This window comes from Poromitra crassiceps (assembly GCF_964638095.1).
Source record: "Poromitra crassiceps genome assembly, chromosome: 3".
Classification (NCBI taxonomy): domain Eukaryota; kingdom Metazoa; phylum Chordata; class Actinopteri; order Beryciformes; family Melamphaidae; genus Poromitra; species Poromitra crassiceps.
In genome coordinates, this window is record NC_139625.1 from 64,071,960 (window position 1) to 64,094,215 (window position 22,256).

The 22,256-nt window shown below is 43.2% G+C and overlaps 1 protein-coding gene across 2 annotated transcripts in view; it reads right to left on the bottom strand.

Moving 5' to 3' along the window:
* gtf3c3 (general transcription factor IIIC, polypeptide 3) overlaps positions 1 to 15,579 on the bottom strand; it is a 51,976-nt gene extending 36,397 nt beyond the window's left edge. For both annotated transcript variants that reach the window (XM_083634369.1, XM_083634368.1), the window contains exons 1-5: positions 15,290 to 15,579; positions 14,798 to 14,879; positions 12,614 to 12,936; positions 5,940 to 6,063; positions 247 to 438 (exon numbers count right to left, since the gene is read on the bottom strand). In XM_083634369.1, the coding sequence (XP_083490495.1) occupies positions 247 to 438; positions 5,940 to 6,063; positions 12,614 to 12,936; positions 14,798 to 14,879; positions 15,290 to 15,382 (814 nt within the window). In that variant the 5' untranslated portion in view covers positions 15,383 to 15,579. The remainder of the gene's footprint in view (positions 1 to 246; positions 439 to 5,939; positions 6,064 to 12,613; positions 12,937 to 14,797; positions 14,880 to 15,289) is intronic.
* Positions 15,580 to 22,256: the final 6,677 nt, after the last annotated feature.

Consider the following 22,256-nt stretch of genomic DNA (forward strand, 5'->3'; position numbering starts at 1 on the left):
TAATTGATTATGTAGTTTGGGATTATCTTTTTTTCCATTTCTTAAAAAGAACATCATCATAACAACCTCATTCTGCCGGAACATGAATGAATGATCATATGTAGGACTATCTCCAAACAAAATAGCATAAAAATCCATTCCTGTACATTCTGTGGTGTCTATGATTATTGTTTTAAAATCTGAAAATCAAGTGAAAATGTAAAAGCTAAAGCTAAGACAGGGGCCGTGGGAGACTGTCTGACGGACCCTTGTTGTAGCAGACGATGGCCTGCCGCACGTTGTCTTGGTCAAGAGACATTTCTGCCCGTTTGATCCACTCTTCAGAGTCGGAGGGGTTCAGGTGGGCGGCGATCAGGCCGAACTGCAGGGCTTTCTCCATGTCTTCCTTATCCTCGTAGATCATGGCCAACGTGGAGAATGGCTCGTAGGCCAGGGGAGCTGGAGGAGGGAGGGGAGGGGATAAGATAGTGACTTGGCGGTAACGTTAGTTTTGTGTGCTTACTGTTAAACTATAATGCAAGTATCATTACTTGATTTCATAAATAACACAACTACTACTACAGGGGTTCCCAAACTTAAAGGACGGCTTTCCCGTGGGGAATATGAATATATATTAAATCTCACGCCCCTAAGGTTTTCGAATCCGTTGAAATTTTTGAAATTGCTTCTTCACAGCCAGAGATATCAACCGAAATCCACTCTGTGTGTGTGTGGGGGGGCAGGGGGTGGTGGAGGGGAGGGGCGGGTGCGAGGACCTGAAATCCTACATTTCCCACAATGCACTGGGCTCGCGTGGCCTTCGTTTCCACGCCCACCCCTCAGGCATTTGGCTGATATCAAACTCCAGTAGGTGGCGGTAATGCACATATATGTTTGCCAACCGCCATAAAACTCAAAGAAGAAGAAGAAGGCTTCGACATAAAACAATTGTAGAAGAAGAAGAATAATATATATTTTTTTGGCTCCAAATTGCACCAAATTTAAACCGAAGTATATATGTCGGGAGATGTCTTCATAAAAAAAAAATCATGCATTTTAAGGCATTTTCCAAGGAGTTACGCGCATCTGATGTAACTATTTCATGTAAAAATGTGTAAAAACGGGTACATTGCTCAGCGTTGATTTCGTTACTTCAACGCACCTACTACTAGATGTAAAATTTGACGAGCTTTCCAATGCCGCCAGTCCCGTGTCTGTCCGTGCTTCCGTTCCCGAGATATGGTCTCTTTGCAAGGAGCTATGGAAAGCTAATATTAGCTACCGTAGGCTAGGTGGTGGAAAAAGATGGCTGCCTTTTGTTTTTCTTCAAGACCTCTGAAGGGGCGTGGAGGACCTCTAGAGGCGGGACCATGGCGGCACAGGCCCACAAGTAGTGTAGTTCATAGGTGCTCGACTTCCGCAAGGCGGACTTGGCCCAGATGACGCAAAACGCGTCGGCTGGGCCAAAAAATATGTGAGAGATGGTTGATATCTCTGGCTGTGAAGAAGCAATTTCAAAAATTTCAACGGATTCGAAAACCTTAGGGGCGTGAGATTTAATATCTATTCATATTCCCCACGGGAAAGCCGTCCTTTAAGGATGCCACGGCCCACTTTGAAATCTGAAAATCTTCCAGGGCCCACCCAACCCTTTAATCACAACTCTGATCAACACGAGACTAAGATGATGTATTTCCCTATATGTTTTTTATATAATATATTTTTTATTTCATTAACAGAGCATGTGAACTTGGGCAAAATACCCCAAATCAGATTGCCAACATTTGATCCGCCCTTAATCATCACAAGTATTTGCATCCATAACAATGACAATGATGAGCAACTGCGACTCAACCCGACCAAAAACAAACAAACAAACAAACAGTTATTAGGACATTATAAAAAGTGTGCAATTAATGCTGCCGCGGCTCAAATAATGGGAACGGTATGTATGTGTGTTACTGCCATAAATGTTTTTCAGCTTTCATGCTATGTTGTTATGGACGTATGCTTATTCCTTTTCGGGGCTCTCTCTCCTATATCTCCGTTGCGGGGCTACTGCATGCGTAATTACACAGCGTACTGAGAGAGTTTAATTTCGTTCCACCAGCACACATTTTCTTTATCAGATATTTTTTATTCGTTTCTATTAATGTATATACATTGAATCCGACCAATTTAGTCTGTCATTTCCCGCTTGGCGCACATAAAGACACATGCTTCCGTCACTGTCTGCTTGATGGCGAGAGGGACTTCAGCTGTAGGCTACTCGTGACAAAACCAGACATCGAATTTTCAACATAGTTAACTTTTGCAGTAGGCCTAGGTTACTGGCTATTAGTAGGAGATGAGACAGTTAAGTTGAGCTGGGTAGTAACGTTATAGGCCGACAGTATGCCCCGTCTCTCTCTCACTCCCCGACGAGGGAAGTGGAGAAGGCTATTGCGGTGCTATTAAACGTAGCCTAATGGTTGGAAAAAAAAACAAAAGCATTTGCTTTTTATTTTCTCCTACCTTTTCTCCTACCTAAGGTAATCTACTGTTATACACCTAACATCACAGACCTTTATGGTCAGGAATTATGTAGCCTAATAAAACCATGACAAACAAATTCTTATTTTTAAATCAAGGTGTGTTTTTTCTGCAATGTAGGCTATAGTTGAAAATCAACGTGGCATTCTGAGGAGGGAAGAATGTCACGTTGCCGCACGTTGCCACGCGCAAGGTTTTGGAGAGAGAGGGACATCCATGCCGTGCGTAATGTATCCAAGCGAGGATTTCCTGCACTGCACGCAGAATACAGGTGCGCTCAGGCGAAGTGGGGTTTTTTGTGGTAAGACCTGCTATTAGGTGGCGTTAAAATTGAGAGCACCCAAGGCCATTTTGTGTTTGTCAAACACATTGCGCCAAAACGCCTATTTTGGCACGGGCAAAGCCCAAACCTGTGTTTACACTAGGAACATGGTGATGGTATCTTCGCCAGAGTGCAAAATGACACTTGCGGGAGGCAGATGATAGGCTAAGAGGCGCACGGACACGCCTGGGCCACGCCTACACCTGTGTCTGCGATTAGATTCCAGCTCAAAACTGGATGGTGGAGGCAGACGACAGCTTAAGACGCAGGGAAGATAGCATAAGAGGTGCGCAAACGATAGGGCCGTACGACAATAGGGCCCTTACAATATCCTAAGGGAATCCTTATGTGATTTTATGCAACCAATTTTTTTACTTCGATGAAAATGTAAGGGCAACCTTAGCTTAAAGGAGAACTTACCTCCAAAACACTTTTTTTCAGCTTTTAACCAATATATATGACTTTGGGGGTGATGTGTGAAGAATTCTGGTCAGAATTTCCACATTTGACACCAAACTGTTGCCATTTGACCATTTGTATCATTTTTCAGCAGCATATCTGGCATAAGCGCCCTCTAAAGGTCGAACACTGCTTTTTCTTTTTTTCTCAAATGAATGGGAGATTTGGTACAACCTGACGTCAGGTTGTCCCCAAAGACTATGGGATTTCAAGATAATTACTCCCCTACCCCCCCTGTACCCTTTCGGCTCCTCAGAACTCCAAGCCTATTCCTGTTGAAGTTTGCTCTTAAAATACTGAACCAAACGTCGTCAAAGTTGGCACATGTCTTAATTATAGTTAGTTTCCCGCTGAATGTGTCACTACTTTATTAATATCTTACCTGGATAAGCTCGAATGATGATGTATATATTATCAGTCCGAGTTGGAAGCAGCTGTCTCCAGCCCAGGCAGGCAGGCGGGAGCGAGCGGGAGAGAGTCGTACTGTAAACCTCATGCACTAGCTCCAAGCTCCGCGGGCGCGCGCAGCAGAGCTGGGCTCTCTCGGACTCGGCCAGAGCAGAGAGAGCACAGTCTGACATTTCCGCGGCTATCAGTCCGACTTGGAAGCACTTTCTCTCGGCCAGTCAAACGGGAGAGGAAATGTCAGCAGAGTAGAGCGACTGGGGACTGGGGGGGGGGGGGGGGGGGGGGGGGGGTTGACTCGCTGTGTGCGAGCACGAGCTGCTGTGTGCTCAGGCAGCGCCGCGGGGACGCGCGGGCAGTGAGAGGCGGGGGCTTTGAAGAGGAGAAGAGCTCTGCGCTGCCTCTCCTGCGCCCTGAGAAGAAAAATGCTGCTGTCATGCTGTAACTTTCAACAAGAATCACGAAAAGCCCCAAAACGCAAATTAAAAACGGATTTCATTGCGCGGTTTATCTCTAGTTAGACGAGGGAATTACGTGGAGAAATCTCGCATTGTGTTACCCCAGAGCGAGAGGTTTGTCCTATTGTGGGTGTGCTGCTGTTAACTCATTGAGTGCCAGCCACTTTTGGAGAACGGACGCTCCCAGTGCCAGAGTTTTCAGAGCGTTTTCAGTGATTTCTCGAGGCCCACAGAATATTGTGTGATATTACTATGTAAACACCGAACACGCAAAAAGAACAAGGAGACTCTATTGTATCATCAGCAAAAAAAAGTTTATTGATACCATTTTCCGTTCTTTAGTTATGAGCCGGAGAAGATAGGTTGTTTTCAGCGTTTTCAGGCATTTCAAATTATAAGCTGAGATATTCAGCCTTTTGTGAAATGCAGCATTTCAAGCACATTCACTGACTCTAGATACGGTAATATTTTCTGATGTAGTGATGTGGTGTAGTTGTGTCCTGCCCTGCGTGCCCCACCCCCCCTCCCCCCCCTCAGCTGAAAACTCCTCCCCACACTAGTAACACACAGCCTCGCACCAAGCGTCTAGGAAGCCTGGGAAGCGCCGCCTCCCAGGCAGCGCAACATGGAGAAGCCACACGCGGACTGCAGTGAAAGGTTTGGCTTTTCAGTGTCGCGCTGCTGCTTTTCTAGCGGCTAATCATGTGGAGAAACTATGCTGACAGACAGACAGAGGCAGAAGGACTCAGTTGTGTGCGCGGATTGACTGTGTTCGCACGCACCGTCAGTTGCAGCCAGAACAATCTACATGGCTCTGGACTGCAGCATGAGCGGGTTCTCTTTCATCAAGGCTATTTCAGGCTGTGTATTCCTGACATTTCTGTAATCTGGAGAGCACTGTCGCCACCTAAGGGTTCTGTAAAATAGGTTATAGACCTCCAATAGCTACTATAGTTGTACAGGAGCTGCGGAAGGCTTTGATCGACGTCCCACCGTCAAAAAACGCATTGGACGTCGAAGGACGTCCGTGGCACTCTACGTCACTATTTAATTGGACGTCGAAGGACGTCCATGGCACTCAATGAGTTAACGAGCCCATGTCACTTTGCTCCCGTAACGTAGTTTGAGTAGTTTCCATAGAGATACATGCAGAAAAATAATTAAATTTCTAGTTCGCCACTGAATTACCAAATTGATATAACTTAAAACCATTTTCAGATTTTCTGTTTCCATACAGACCAACAGCGTTGGCTAGTTGTTGATATTTATAGAGATATTGCCCCTCTCAAATTAATTATTTTTGAGGCAGTAGGCAAACTGTAATGGCGTCGATTTCCGAAAAAGAATCTCGACTCGAACACAGCCAAAGAGTCCAGTATAGACAAGAGCATATGTCATTTCTTGGTTTTTTCCATAGGTATTTTCAAATCACTGTTCTAATACATATCTAGGGGGTCAGTCCTCCTTTAAGTGGTTTTATGCAACCGGGCACAGGTTTTTCCCATACAATAAGATAAGTACAAAAACTTTCCAGACTGTTTTGTGTAAAGGTTTCAAGACCTGGAAGTTATAAATCCATACAGAGGAACTCTAGATAATCTGTGAGCTAAATATAAAACAAATATTTTTGTTACCCTGTTACGATGTTAGTCATGCCACCAAACACATGTTGGCTTTCTCAATAACGACGCAATAAGAAAGAACTGTTACTATATAATCCTAACAGGCAAAAGGAGAGACTGCCACACACACACACACACACACACTCACAAGTCGTTCTGTACCTTGTCTTATAATCTCCATACACATCAAGATGGCGTCTTCTTTCTCTCCTCTGGCGTAGCGAATGTTGGCTTCGCCCATCAAGCCTCTCAGCGCCCTGGGCAGCTTGCTGCGATGACGTCGCTCCTGCTCACTCACACACACACACACACACACACATAGAGTCAGAATCAGAGGCTGTGTTCAGACCAGACCCGGTATTAACATGTCTCTTTGGTGATCCGATCACAAGTGGACAGGTCTAAGTACGTCAGTTCACACCTGGCATTAGAATGTGCCTCCACACTCTATTCCCTGCTCTATATGCAAATAAACACGTACACCATTCCTGCCACAGCGAGCACTGTTACATATACGGTACATGTTACTGTTACATATAGATCAGGGGTGGGCAACTATTTTTCATGGGGGGCCACATGAGAAACCCAGATTGTTGCCGGGGGCCGAACAAATATTGTCATGCCGTAACCCATGGATGGGCAACTTTGATGATAGAGAGGGCCACAAAAAATGTCCTCGCTACCAGGTTTTGCTGAGGGCTGAACGGCGCCAGCGCGAAAAATAATTTGGGGCATTTGACGCCAGGTTTAGAGGAATAACTCATTTTAAATTAACAGTTGTGATATCATTATTCAGTCTTAACCACCAATATTTGATCCTTTTCTCACTCACTCCTGTGTCACCACCTGCTCTCAGGGCTTGAAATTAACTTTTTTGACCACCTGCCAATATGGCTGCTAGATTTTAAAGTTACCAGCCAATTAGAATTTCCACTAGCCGAAATGTTTTTCTTGAAATAAACCAGAATATGAGTGGGTTAATTTAAACATAAGTATCAGTAAGTGGCCCGGGATTCTCAAAGCCTGTGTTGAGGGTCACACAAACAAAAATGCACTCTTGAAGCTAAATAAATCCAAAACCAATGAGTTAATTATTTAAATTTCTACTTCAATGTAGCCTTTTAGTCATAAAGATTATTGAAAGATATTCCATATTCCAGACTGAAATGCTATAACAGAAGTGGAGTATTGGCCAGAATGACATGAACATTTGGACACTTATTCAGTGGGTATCTTGCATGTTGCGTTCAGGTGCACTGTAAAAAAAATATATATACCGGTATATATATATTAGGGCTGTGAATCTTCACTGGCCTCACGATTCGATTCGATTACGATTCAGAGGGCTACGATTAGATTCGATAACGATTATCGATGCATCTCGATGCATCTTAAAGTGATGCATCACTTTTTTTCCCGAATAATACATGATTTTTTTTCTCACTTTCTTTTTTCTCACTGTGTGGCTACTTTTAACACATTCACTGCCAGCCGTTTTTTTTTTTACTGTAGGTAGCTTCTGCCAGAGGTTTTTTTGAGGATTCTGGCTCATCTTTCAAGACCTGAGGATTCTTTTCTGCTAAGATTTTGTGAACACAAAATATCTAAAAAGAACTAATAGAATGTGTGCTTTCTCTGTCTAAAAGAGTTAGTTTGTAGAGTTAGTAGTTATGTAGGCATTAGCACTTGAATACAGCATGGTTTCAGCGTCTGAAAATTTAAGCTGAGATAAATAGCTTTTTGTGAAATTCGATAGAACAGTCACTTTAACCATTCATTTTTGGCATCAGTAAGACGTCAGACATCTAAACAATAGTTTTGAACAGTAATTTCCTCCATAACAGCAGGAAACACCCCTCTCCTTCAAACTCCTCCCTCCATGTGTGTTCTTCTTGGCTGCAGCGGGCGTGTCACAAGCTCGTTTCTGTTGCTGCTGTAACCTCGCGTCACCAGGCTCACTGCTTCTGCTGCTGTGCAAGTCTGGATGGGCTCGCTCGTTTCTTGGAGTTTCGGTTGAGAGCTTTGATTAAGCTTTTGCGATTCTGGTCTTATTTATGCTGCGTGTTTCAAAGTGTGTTCCACCCGTAATCTATTATGCAAATTTGCAAACCCTCACCGCCAGCAATCAGCGCGAAAGCGAAAGCGTTTTCGCCAATCCATTCTACAGTATGAGAATGGTTTCATCGCGCGTTCCCCTGCAGTTTTGGCTCTGCTTTTTCTAGTTGGGAGAGCACTGTCGCCACTTAGTGGGTCGGTGGAATGGGTTGTACACGTTCGGTGGCTCCAATATTTTTATAGGAGACGTGGGGAGCGTTGATCCACGTCCCACCGTCAAAAAAAAAAAAAAAAAATTTAAGCCGAGATATCTCGTCATTGGCAGTCAACCGTTGGATTTTGTAAGCCGAGATATCTCGTCAATGGCAGTGAACGTGTTAAAATAAAAGTGTATTTAGAATTGCATTGTATTATGATCCATAATTAAAATAAACAACTGCATGTACTTCCATTATATTTTATTTGATAAAAAAAAAAAAATAATAATAATCGATTTTTTCGATTTGTGAATCGATGCAGAATCGTGCAGGTCCGCATCGCGATGCATCCTATAATCGATTATTTTTGACACCCCTAATATATATATATATATATATATATATTTATTTTTATTTATTTATTTTTTGCAATTCCATTGCGGGCCACAAAGATGGCGCCCGAGGGCCGCATGCGTGTTTTGCCCATGTGTGATATAGATGTATGTATTAATGTCCTTTTCCTCCAAGCCTGATACTAGTGGAGTAAATATGTTTCCATATTGACACAATATCGTACAGTAATGTGGGAATAGGAATTGATTGAATGATCATAGAAAGTTACGCTGCAGTAATTACTATAGGAATGATCATCGAAGTCGAAACATTGCTATTTGTCACTTTGATCATATTCTGTTATCTAGGCAGAAATACATTTGATTTAAAAAATATATGATAGTAAATCTGGTGCATTTTCAGCAGTGGCGCCTAGAAACAGTTCATCTACAGTCCTCAATGCACAGCGGCATAGCCTACCAACAGACCATTTCCGGCAAAAATACAGATCTTTTGAACATATTTTGCATTATTATCTTGTTTTGTTTTATGCTTACACTGTAGAGTAATGTGTCCTGAGGACACATTGCGTTCACAGTTCACACACACACCAGGCCCGGCGCCACGAGGGGGCCTAAGGGGGCTTAGCCCCCTCAGTTCAATTTTTGGCCCCCTCACTTGAAAAAAAAAAAAAAAAAAAATTTAAAGAATAGTTACTAATCTATAAAGGCCAGTTAGGCAACGTTTGTACCTGACATGTTTAGGCTGCTGTTTCTGCAGTCTTCATCAAATTTGATCAGTTTAAGTTGATGTAGGCTACCCCCTGTAAACATAGCTCTGTTGTTTCAGAATTGGCAGGGAAGCGCTATTTGCTGTGCTTTGGTTGTCACAAAGTGTCAGAGATGTAGCTATTTATTAAATTTGAACCTATGAACCCTTGAACCTCTATTAATGCCTTAATCTGCTGCTGTGAAATACATGTTTTATTTGATTTTGAATAGTAGTCTTTCTTGTGTTGTTATTGCACTTTTCAGAGGTTATTATGGTTAAAAAGTCCAGAAATAGGCATAGCGGGTATATAACCTATGTTTTACGATATAAAAATATCATATAAAAAAAAAAAAAAAAAAAAAAAAAATCAGCCCCCTCGCCAGTTATAACTGCCCCCTCAGTCATTTCATCCTGGCGCCGGCCCTGACACACACACATGAGAATTCGATCACATGCGTCCCAGAGCACCTCCGAATGTGGTCTGAGCGATTGGATCTCTGGGTGCGTTCACCAGTGTTGGGGAGTAGTGAACTACAGTACATGTAGTTGAAGTTGAACTACGTAGTTTAACTACATTTTGCAGTGGCTTGCTTGTAGTTCAACTACATTCATATTTGCGTAGTGAGTCAAGTACTTAACACATTCACTGCCAGCCGTTTTTTTTTTACTGTAGGTAGCTTCTGCCAGAGGGTTTTTTTGAGGATTCTGGCTCATCTTTCAAGACCCGAGGATTCTTTTCTGCTAAGATTTTGTGAACACAAAATATCTCAAAAGAACTAATAGAATGTGTGCTTTCTCTGTCTAAAAGAGTTAGTTTGTAGAGTTAGTAGTTATGTAGGCATTAGCACTTGAATACAGCATGGTTTCAGCGTCTGAAAATTTAAGCTGAGATAAATAGCTTTTTGTGAAATTCGATAGAACAGTCACTTTAACCATTCATTTTTGGCATCAGTAAGACGTCAGACATCTAAACAATAGTTTTGAACAGTAATTTCCTCCATAACAGCAGGAAACCCCCCTTTACTTCAAACTCCTCCCTCCGTGTGTGTTCTTCTTGGCTGCAGCGGGCGTGTCACAAGCTCGTTTCTGCTGCTGCTGCTGCTGCTGCTGCTGCTCTTGTCTGCTGGCGGCCGCTGGGCGAGGATGGGCTCGCTCGTTTCTTGGGGTTTCGGTTGAGAAACCCCAAGAAACGGGGTTTCTTTTGCGATTCTGGTCTTATTTATGCTGCGTGTTTCAAAGTGTGTTGCACCCATAATCTATTATGCAAATTTGCAATCCCCCACCGCCAGCAATCAGCGCGAAAGCGAAAGCGTTTTCGCCAATCCATTTTACAGTATGAGAATGGTTTCATCGCGCGTTCCCCTGCAGTTTTGGCTCAGATTTTTCTAGTCTGGAGAGCACTGTCGCCACTTAGTGGGTCGGTGGAATGGGTTGTACACGTTCGGCGGCTCCAATATTTATATGAGAGATGTAAAAGTGTTAGATCAACGTCCCACCGTCAATTTTTTTTTTTTTGACGTCTCAACTCGTCATTGGCAGTCAACCGTTGGATTTTTTTTGACGTATCAACTCGTCAATGGCAGTGAACGTGTTAAACTACTGTACTTTTTGGTCATTTTTTGTAGTTTAAATACTCAAACTACAATTTTCTGCAATAAAATGATATATATTATTTTACCATTACTGTTGAACCAGAACCCCCTTTTGACAGGACTTTCATCCTGATCGCTTTGAAGGCAGCATAAACCGTGAAGGCAGCCAGGATCCCACATAACGTTACTGTACTTCTTGACTAGACACACAGCCTACTGTATGCTGCCTCTGATTGGCTTGCCCTGATATTTTTACCCTAACCTTAACTATTCGGAGTCAAGTCTTTACTGTTGATTTGTCTGATAAAAGAAAACCCAGAAGAACCCAGATGTGTTTACAACAACAAAAATATAACATTGAATGTATTGGGTGTCAACTATTGCAAAAAACTCAATTGACCTATCGCTAAGCCCTACCCCCCCGTGCTCACTCGGACAAACACAGGGCACGCTGACTAGAATAAATGGCAGCCGTCACTGTCAAAGTTATATCCCAAGAGGCTCTAAACAACTTTTTGAGGCCTGATATTGTCTAGAAGCCATCAGAAAGTACTTCACTATGCCATGGAGGGCGATGTACAACATTTAAATCGATATCGATATCGATAAAAAAGAAATGCGATAAGTGCATGGAAACGACTTTAGCGAATCTTTAACCAAACATGCACTTTTAATGAAGGAAGACAGCGAGATAACCAGTGGGGATAACAGGCGACTGACATCCAGAATTTACATTTTATTCACTTAAACTCTCCGTGGATTATATATATGGCGAATTGAAGAGTGGCGCCTGGCAATCTATTTCATGTAGGCCTACCTTTGTATAATCAAGAAACTTTAAATTAATATTGTCGATGTTTTTCATAGCGAGACAACAGCACGCACGCATGGGTGTAGCAGTGTAGCAGATGCAGATCAGGAGAGGCATAGCCTACAGCAGACCACTTTTTCCATCATGTTTTGTCTTTAGACTACCTCACATTTATTTGGGGAACGAGATTAATCCCCTCGTTTTAGGGTTTGACTGGTGTCTGTCATCAATCAATGCGCCTCCTCTTCAACCAACTCCATTACGCGCATAACGTAATGGCTGGAAACTCGCATAATTCAGCATTTTCTTTTGTCGACTTTCTGAATACCATGATGATTTCATGATACCTTTGGATCACGGAAGGCAAATGAGGGAGAAGACTCATCTCGCTGTCACCACGATTGCAGATTTAACGTCCAAAATAGCAGCATCATTGTGGATGTGAGTGGATCTACGTTTACTAGTTTCTTATTATCCATTGCCTGGCCTCCCAGGATACCTCGTAATGTTGCATTTACCCCCATGCACATCGTTTGACAATTTTTTTCTATTTATAACTGTATGAAACACCATAAAACCAGAGGAGAATCCCGATTTCTTCTGTATTTCTTCTCTATGCTTCTCTATGGAGCTCTCGGCTCAGGTTGTCCGAGTGTATTGTGGAGCTAGACGCGCTGTGATTTGCTCGTCTGCGTTCGGGGCGGGACTTAGCGATAGGTCAATTGAGAGGCATATTTTTGCTGGCATTGTGCTTTTTTGTAGGCTATTATATTTTATTTCATATATACATGTATACATTGTAAAAAAAAAAATTGTTTTATTTGTTTTACAAATTGTAGTTTGAACTACTTTTTCTGCGTAGCTTGTAGTTTCCTAAACTACATTTCTCCCAGGGTAGCTTTGCTGTAGTTTCAACTACTTCCATTGTGAAGTAGTTGGTAGCTTCCTAATCTATGCTTTCAAAGTAGCTTCCCCAACACTGGCATTCACACCTGTACTTCACCCAAGACGCATGTTAAAATCAGGTCTGACTCTGAACAGGGCCATACACTCTCACACACTACCCCTGCTCCTCACCTTCAGCATCTTCTTGTTCTCTCGGTTCAGCTCCATCTCCAGAGCGAACACGTCTCCCACGGTGGGGTTCTCCCCGTCCTCCTCATCCTCCATCTTCCTCCTCCTCTTCCTCCCGCCTCTCCTTCCTCGCTTCTTCTCGCTCACCTCCGGCTTGGCTTCCTCTGCCTCCAGTACGTAATCCTTATCAGCTTCATCATCCACATACGTCAAATCATCATCCTCTTCCACTTCATCCTCATCCTCCTCTTCTGAAGACGGTTGTTCTGTCGGCTCTCCCAGCATGGAGGCAAAGGCTTGCTGGACCACCGGGCTGACTCCATCCTCTGAGAGGGGAGGGGAAGGGGGGGAGAGTTGTCTTGCATTGTTGTATGGTATTGTGTGCTACTGCTGTGCTTGCTGTTTTTAGTGCGGATGACACTTGACCATAGTTTTTTACCAACCTGCTCAGAGACTACAGATGAAAATTTGCTCTCTCGCTAACTCTGGCACATTTACATGGATGTGGAAACTTAATGTGCATTGTCCCTGGTAAATGAATAAATAAATAAATAACATTCAGCCAAATCAACTGTGGTCATTTATAGGAAACCTAGGCAGCGCTCGATTCCTAGGCTCGTCTGCAGCGTGGGCTCGCCAGCTCAGCCGCTGCACGGCCTTGCACGCCCTGCAGCTCGCATACGCAGCTCAGCTGCTGCGTGGCCTCGTCTGCCCTATTCATAGCTTTCAAGGGGCGTTACGTGCTGCCGGGAACGCCCACCTGGCGGTCAAAAAACAAACTTGTTCATTCGCTGCCAGCCAAGTCGACTAGGTTCTCACGCAGTGTTTGTTCAGCCGTTTGTACACACGTCTTTGCGGCCAACATTTCCTCAAAGGTAAGCTCAAGTAACGTTACAATAATGATTAAAATACCCCGTTAACGTTACTTGAGCTTACCTTTGATGAAATGTTGGCCGCAAAGACGTGTGTACTTTGATGGTAGCCATTTGCCCTCCCCAGCGACTGAACCACGTCTAATCGCACAAATCCACAACCTCCTCCTGTCTGAGTTTTCTTTCTCCGACGGCATTCTGTAAAAGCACAAGTCAGGCGTGTCTCCTCGTCGGTTTAGTGCAACCGATAGCACAACACGTAGGCTATGCGGCACTTTGGCTGAACAAACAGCGTGAGTCGACTCGCAGGCAACGGAATGAACAGTTTTTTTTTTGACCGCCAGGTGGGCGTTCCCGGCAGCACGTAACGCCCCTTGAAAGCTATGAATTGGCATGCGCGCAATCTCTCCCTTTCTCTCCCTCCCTCAGTCTCTCCCTCTCCTCTCTCTCCCTCAGACTCTCTCATGTGTCAAGTGACATCACTTATGACATCATCAGTTATTTATGACATCACAACACTGATGACATCATCAGTGGGACAAAAATGTAAACACTGATGACATCATCAGTGATGTCACAATGCACAATTGCTCAAGTGACATCACTGATGACATCACTTATGACATCATCAGTGATTTATGACATCAGTGGGACAAAACAGAGAGAGAACAGAGATTGACAACATGCTCCCTAATACGAATGAATATATAAGATAGGATGTTGCGTTTAATAAGAAACCTAAATCTGTGTCTAACCACAGCAAGCATTATTCACTTATATTTTAGAATCATTCAGTAGATCATGGTGTCTATCAATGATATAGGCAGTCACCATCCTCTACCAGTGTTTTCAGTTCAGATTTCTGGTTGACTTACTTTGAGCCTCTTCTAGAGTAAAATTGCTTGCCTTGTCAAAACAGTTATTTTCTAGCCTGGCCGAACAGGACTTTGACCGAAAAATAGTGGTTCAATAAGAGAAATATTTGAAGGCAGTGTTTCATATTGATATAAACCGTACAGGTGCCCTGTATTGAAAAAGTTAAAATCATGTAGGACCAATGATGTCCCAGCTCTTGTATGCAGGAAGACTTGAGCACTGGTAGACAGAACAGACTCTGGCCTCATAAGGAGATCAAATGAGAGAGAGAGAGAGAGAGAGAGAGAGAGAGAGAGAGAGAGAGATTGGACCTTCAGTCCAATGTGTGTAAAGAAACTACAGTTCATTGTATGTGCCGACCACAGGCATCAGCACTGCACAGCCACACAGTCAGTCAGTCAATCAGTCAGTCAGTCCGCCATTCAGACAGATGTTTTACCGATTGTCCCCGGGGTTTGGCCGGAGGTGGTGGGCTGAGCATCATCCTGTCCATCTTCATCTAAACCCAGTCTGCCTGACTGCTGAGAGTGTGAGAGGGCAAAAGATAAAGGGGGGGGGGGGGGGGGGGGGGGGGTTGTTGATGACGCTTTTCTTCATCGTTATTTGCTGCTGCGTTCACAGGAAGGAAGCCAAGATACTATCTATATTGGTTAAACATTGTAATAAATGTATACTACTAACCTAGCCTCAACGCGAGACTCTTCAGTCATTCTTGAAGAGTCTCGCATCGAGGCTAACTACTAACCTAAAGTTGTAGCGGGCACGTCTTTGGAAATTAAAATCAAAAAAATGCTATGCTATGATGAGCCCATCCTGTAACGTGTATTTTGTGAACGTTAGCTTAATGGCTTGACGTTAATAAGTTAACCAGCTAACTAGCAGTTTAGCACAACTTTGTGTGACTTTAATGCTACTGTATTCTATAATTTACCTTGGCTTCTCGCTCGTCTCTCCTTTTGTCAAACTCCTCAAATGTGGTCCTGCCCTCCAGGTAGTCAATCAGCTCAGCGCTGAAGCCCGACATATCTCTCTGCCAAAAGCGCTGTTCACAGTCAGTGTGCGATGGAATTAAACGGCTTTATTCCCCAAATAAAAAGCGTCACAGGTTAGAGTGCGTTCAGCACTCAGGCTCAGCCCATCTTGCAAGCATCAGATATAACCGGAGGAGAGGATTATGGTGAATTATGGTGAATTGTGAGAGTTAGCGTTATATCAGTCAAACAGCCCTGTCGTCCCACTCCACTCTCAGTAAACAAACAAACCTGCTGAGTGCAGACCATAGGTGCAGACTGAGCACGCGCTGACTGAACCATATCACGTGATCTGTGACAACTTCCGGGTTAATTTTTTGTGTGGCATCCGGTAACCTCGCGTCACCAGGCTCTTCTCGGCGAGAAAGAGCCTGGCTCCCGCCCACAATTGATTTTGTCACCCTACTGGTTCCGGCCTAGAGTCCGCCCTAGACCGGATGGCAGCGTTTCTAGCTCGTCAACTTTCACGTTAACTTGACAATTTGACCCAAGTATCAGAACGGCAAACAACAAAACAAAAGATGGACGTACCGAAGTTCTTTTAGAAACATTGCGGATTCACAATCTCACATCTTTTAAGCCAATACAGAAGCTTTGCATCAGACAAGTAATCGAGGGAAGAGATATCAAGCTAACAGCAACACAGATGTTTTTTGGCGCACTGCCTTCCGGTGTTCATTCTGGTTCCGTGGTTTACGCCCCATGACAAAAAGCGGGGTGGAAGGTGCCCAGACTAGGCATCCGGTGACTACTAGTGTCCTACTTATGGCTCTACAGATCCCTAGTATGGCTCTACCAACTAACAGGCTGGTTAGCTCAGATGGTAGAGAACCAAACTTACAATTTAACAATCTTGGGTTTCAGGGTTCGAATCTCACCTTGACTGAGTGTTTATTTGATAAGGATATCTTTCACTTTATTTTAGGGTACACAAAAAGAGTAACAAATGGACAGGTGATAATTCAGTACTCATAAACTACAGAGTATGATGCACCACTTTACAATAGGGTACTGTACACAAAAAGAGTAACTAATGGACAGGTAATAATTAAGTAATGAGTAACTAACAATTAACTATATACTCACAAACTGACCATTGACTAACCATTAACTAATGCGTAATTACTCTACTAAGGAACTAACAACTAATCATGAACTAATGATTAACTACTATACTCACAATGTGACCTTAACTAATGATTAACTAATATATTCGCACACTGACATTTATTAATCATTAACAAACGATTAACTACTCTACTCATGGAACTGACCGACTAATCAGTAACTAATGATTAACTACTATATTCAAGAGCTGACATTTAGTAATCATTAAGTATTGATTAACTACTCAGGAACTTAGATACTAATCATTAACTAATGACTATCTACTCATTAACTATGATTAACTAGTGATTGACTAATGACAAATTATTCCTTAGCTACTCATTAACTAACTATTTAATGATTAGTTTACTAGTAACTACTACAGTATTTGTGTACGTTATTGTATACGTAAGTGTTACCAATTATTCTACTGCGCTATCTCAATTTGGCCATGCCGGCGATAATTGTAATCATTTTGAGCATATTTATGCATCATAATATTTTATTTCATGGCAGATGTGGCCTTTCTTATCTCATAGTGCAAGTCGAGCTGTTTATGTGCTTTTTTTTTGTCCCATGCGTGATGCCCTCACGCTACCTATGATTTATATTGACACTGAACATTTGTTTCACAAGCGAAAATAGTATAACATTTTGTCGGGGAGTGTCAATCATATTTTTCCAATCACTTGTGGAGGTTCAAGGAAAAATATATTTCAGTCAGAGAAGGGTCACAGCTTTTTAATTCAGAGCGCCCCAAATCCCTCCAGTGACACCCCTTCTAAATAACGAACGGTCCCTAATGTGTGATGAAATATGGCCTCATAGTAACCATTTCAAAATGTGATAATACTTTTTTTTTTACTTGACCTTATACTGTATAAAATGCCCTATTGTGAGCTCTAGGATCATCACACAGCCTTGTTAAACTCTCTAGTCTAGACCCAGAATGTAGATACATACAATTGTATGGGAGAGGGAAATTGAAGGGAAATTGAAGCATCATGGGTCATGAGGTCTTCAGGTGGTGTTTTGGGGAGATTTTAACTAATGCACTTTATTATTTTAGTAAAAAAAAAATAACTTCAATTTATATAGTGCCTTTAAAAAAAAACATGGTCGCTTAAAGTAGTAGTAAAGTAGTCACAGTGTTTCTTATTCTCTAGCCTCTGCATTTTGCTCTCAAAGTACAACAGATTGATTCATTTTTATTTTAAAATGTACAAAGTTTTCGCCGGGGGGGCATGCAAAATCTCTCTCCAGCCAGATACCCAAAGTTGGCAACCTTGGGTTACAGCTTTGGAGAAAGACGGGTCAAATTTGCACTTGTTTAGAAGAAAAAGAACTGGACGGACAAACCCGTCTTTATTTGTCACATGAACACACCCAACACACGCATGTGGCCAGCCACACACACACCCATGCTGACGGTGGCCGGTGAAACACAGTCTCTGCATTTATCCCATCCAGGCTTGTCCTTCCTCCGGGGGCAGCCAGGAGCAGTGGGCAGCTTTCTTGTGTACAGCGGCCGGGGACCAACTTAAATGTTGTCATCACTGGTCAGATGATGATCTTCTGCATGGTTTTTTTTGGGGGGGGGGGGGGGGGGGGTTCATATGGATGTTGTATGGAGGAACCCCAGGGGAGCACGGGGAGAACATGCAAACTCCACACAGAAAGGCCCTTTTGACGAGATAGCCCACCTGGGCATGGGCGCTGAGGACACGGTTAATACAGCTTTGGACAAAGACGGGTCAAATTTGCATTGCAGGTCATCAACGTGTTTTACTCGCAGTTCAATTATTATACTTTTTATGTCGGCATATGCTTTAGGTTTCAAGTTCCTTGATGATCCCCCCCCTTCAATTTTAAGTTCACTTCAAGCTCAAATACACCTTGAAGTTGAACAGAATGTACATCTCCATTGAGTACTTCCAAGAGCACATCATTTACTGCTCAATATGACATGTTTATTTTTCTTTGTTTCGATAACAGGCTACAGATCTACGTCAAAGCATATCTCCCTTTCCACTTCATTAAAAGCAGGACGGCAACGGCTGCTTCCCATCAATAGGTGTGTCAATATCTGTGTCATGTTGACAGTATTCTGTTAGGGTCAGTGCATTGTCTGTGTTTATCAGCCACGTGTGTGTGTGTGTGTGTGTGTGTGTGTGTGTGTGTGTGTGTGTGTGTGTGTGTGTGTGTGTGTGTGTGTGTGTGTGTGTGTGTGTGTGTGTGTGTGTGTGTGTGTGTATGTGTGTGTGACAGAGAGAGAGCAAGAGAGGGAGAGGGATGGAAATCAAAGAAGAGAAAGGGACAGAGAGGAGGATGTGGGTGTGGTTTCATCCCAACAGCTGCTGGTTCTCCCGCTTCTCCGCCTTGTTTTCTGTCAGTTTCCCGCTTTCCCCTCACAGGCTGGTGTTGTGTTGTATTCTGCAGCCTCTTGGTGTTTGGATGTGCTGGAGAGCCTGGGCCATTCTCACTGCAACAGAAAGCCAAGTTCAGGTGAGTCCCACCTAAGAGTAGCCTACCATAAGAATCAAAATCTCAGACCCATACTCACTAAGTAGGCATTTGCAGGAATTTGGCTATAGGTGATATTGGTTGCAGAGGCTTACTGAGTCGCACGATAACAAAAAATAAGATATTGAACACGTTCTTTTTCTTTGACTAGGCCTTTTTTGGTCTCTTGTGTCCTGTTTCCATAGTTTACTATTAGACAAAGACAAAGTACAGGGATGGCAATGGAGCAGTTGCAGAAGCTCAAAACATCACATTCAAGCTGTTAATGAATTGTTATACCTTTCCAGCAACTTGCAGTGTGCAGATCCTACTTTTGCCTCAAGCTTTGTAGGCTATTCTGTCAGGCGGCTGATTATTAAGATTATTGGCATGTGCATGATTTCTCTCATCATTGTTTCCGATTGATGCTGTTGATTTCTCCGTTTCTTTGTGTCCCTGTCTGAGCCTATTGACATTTGTGCAGAGAAACAGGCAGAGGGTACAAATCCCTATCAGCCAGGGTAAACAGTGGACGCTGCTTCTGTGCACGCGCTGGTGTTTTTGTGCCTTATCAGGGACACATTTTCCCCGCTCAGTTGGTCAGCACAAAGGCCACAGAACAACCATTCAGTCCATATTGCTCTCCCCTTCCAGATCTCTGTCCTCCAATTCAGTTCCATTCAATCTGTGTAATCGGCTTTGATTCTTGAAAAGACTTGCCCAGTACTAACACGTGATTTTCTTTTCTGTCAGAGAACCAAAGCAGAGTGGATTGCTTTCCCTTAAACTTTAAAAAAGTGTGTGTTAGTCTTGTAGGGCCTACAGGACTGACACACTCTTTCAACCATCTCTCTTCTCTCTCCTCCTGACTGAGGTTCTGAGGCTCCTGAGAGAAGAAGACAACCATTTTTCCACATTCCAGGGAGTTCAGAGAATGAGAAACAGTGGCCAAGATTTCTCTTTCTGTCTCTCCATCCATCCAGCCGTCCTTCCTTCCCTCTCTCCTCTCCAGTGTCATTGTGCTTCCACAATCCTTCCAGGATTCATTCCCTTCACATTTTTATTGATTACAATTCATTAAGTTTCCAAGTTTCTATATTTTACCATCCAGAGTGACTTGAATAAGCTGCATTTTGTCAGCTGTGTCTGGTGTTCAACTAGGTTAATTTAATTTGACTAGGGATCTCGCTCGCCCGCTACGCGGGGTCGCCCATCCTGGCCCTGCAGCTGTCCCACACAGTGGGATTTATGACATCACTGATGATGTCACAGTGGGATTTATGAGGGATTTATAACATCACTGATGATGTCACAGTGGGATTTATGACATCACTGATGATGTCACAGTGGGATTTATGACATCACAGTGGGACAATAACAGTGGGACAGAGAAACAGACAGACAGACAGACAGACAGACAAAGCCTTAGCTCCCATTTATACTGATTAGGAATCTCGCGCGCGTCGTGGCTTCGCCCGTCCTGCAGCTCGCTGAGCTGCCCCTGCAGCTCGCCGAGCTGGCCCTGCAGCTCGCATTCGCAGCTCGCCCGCAACTCGGCTGCTGTGTGGCCAATGAGACCAGCATCACTGATGATGTCAGATTTATGACATCACTGATGATGTCATCAGTGGGATTTATGACATCACTGATGATGTCACAGTGGGATCAGGGATTTATGACCTCACTGATGATGTCACAGTGGGATTTATGACATCACTGATGATGTCACAGTGGGATTTATGACATCACAGATGATGTCACAGTAGATTTATGACATCACTGATGATGTCACAGTGGTTATTTATGACATCACTGATGATGTCACAGTGGGACAATCACAGTGGGACAGACAGAGCCCGAGCTCCCATTTATGTTGGGATGATGATGATGATGATGATGATGATGATTGTCCTAGGTCTTCTTATGGCTATTCTCACAATGAACTTATGTAATGAGGAAACAAATCTCATGATATTTCCATGATATTTCCAACAGGGAATAAATACCTTTCGGCTGTCTCCGCCGACAAGTCAAGTTGCGGTCTACATCCATGTCTGTCCAGACTCATACAAACACAAATACCTTGAAGCCCACGGCACAGTGGTGTGGGTTATTCAGCCTTATGGCACTTTAGACGATGTTTGCAACACGGCTAATCTTTTCAACATGGAAACATGGACATACCCCTAGCCACACCCCTAACCCACCCCTTGAATCCTGAATCTCTATGACCTTCGTATCCCTAGCTACGGCCCCTTTTCACTAGGCCTGCCCAGAGCAATTTAGAGAGAGAGTGGCGTCAGGGGAGGACCAAAATGTGTGACTCATTAGCCAATGGCCAGGAAGGGGTCTCACGCTACTTTTGAATGCTAAAATAAACCTGATAATGTACTATTTGATTAAAAAAAACTAAAAACTTTCAAAGTACAACACAAACTGTCCATTTTGCTGCAACTCGATAGTGCTGCTTAATCCAGAACCTTACTTCCTGGAATTCTTGAGTAAAAAACTGGTCCATTGGAGTGAATGGAGATGTCCTCTTCTATATACATGGCTTTGGGCCTGCCCCCTTCCTTGATCCTCCCTCCACTCTCATCCCCCTAGCCACGCCCTCTACCCACCCCTCAAACCCCGACTCTCTGTCGAAAATACTACGTAGAATGTTTAAAGCCATTTTTCTCATGTTTTACTTTTAGACATAACATATTAAAATACTCATAACTTTTGATCTGAGAGAGCTATTTCAGTCATTCAAAAAGTGATATATACGGGAGAATTTCTAATTTATGGAAATGTCAAAAAATGTAAATGTCAAATTCCCACCATGTGAAGAGTTTTTGCAGGTCACCACATACTGTTCATCCTAGAGTCCAAGTGGATGTTTGAGCCAAATTTGAAGAAATTCCCTTCATGCGTTCCTAAGATATCGCGTTAACGAGCATGGAAAGGGCGGTCGTGAGGTCACAGTGATCTTGAAATTTGACCTTTGACCACCAAAATCTAATCAGTTTTTATCCTTGAGTTCAACTGGACATTTCAGTCAAATTGAAAGAAATTCCCTCAAGGCGTTTCTGAGATATGGCGTTAACGAGCATGGGATGGACGTACGTCTGTCCGTCCATACGGACTACCTGAAAACATAATGCTATCGCCGGCGGAGGCATAAAAACCTTTTGGATCTGTATAATTTCCCCTGAGTTTAGCCTAACACCATTTTCAAACCCCACACTTTTCTCCAGGTTTTCCATGCCTGTGGAA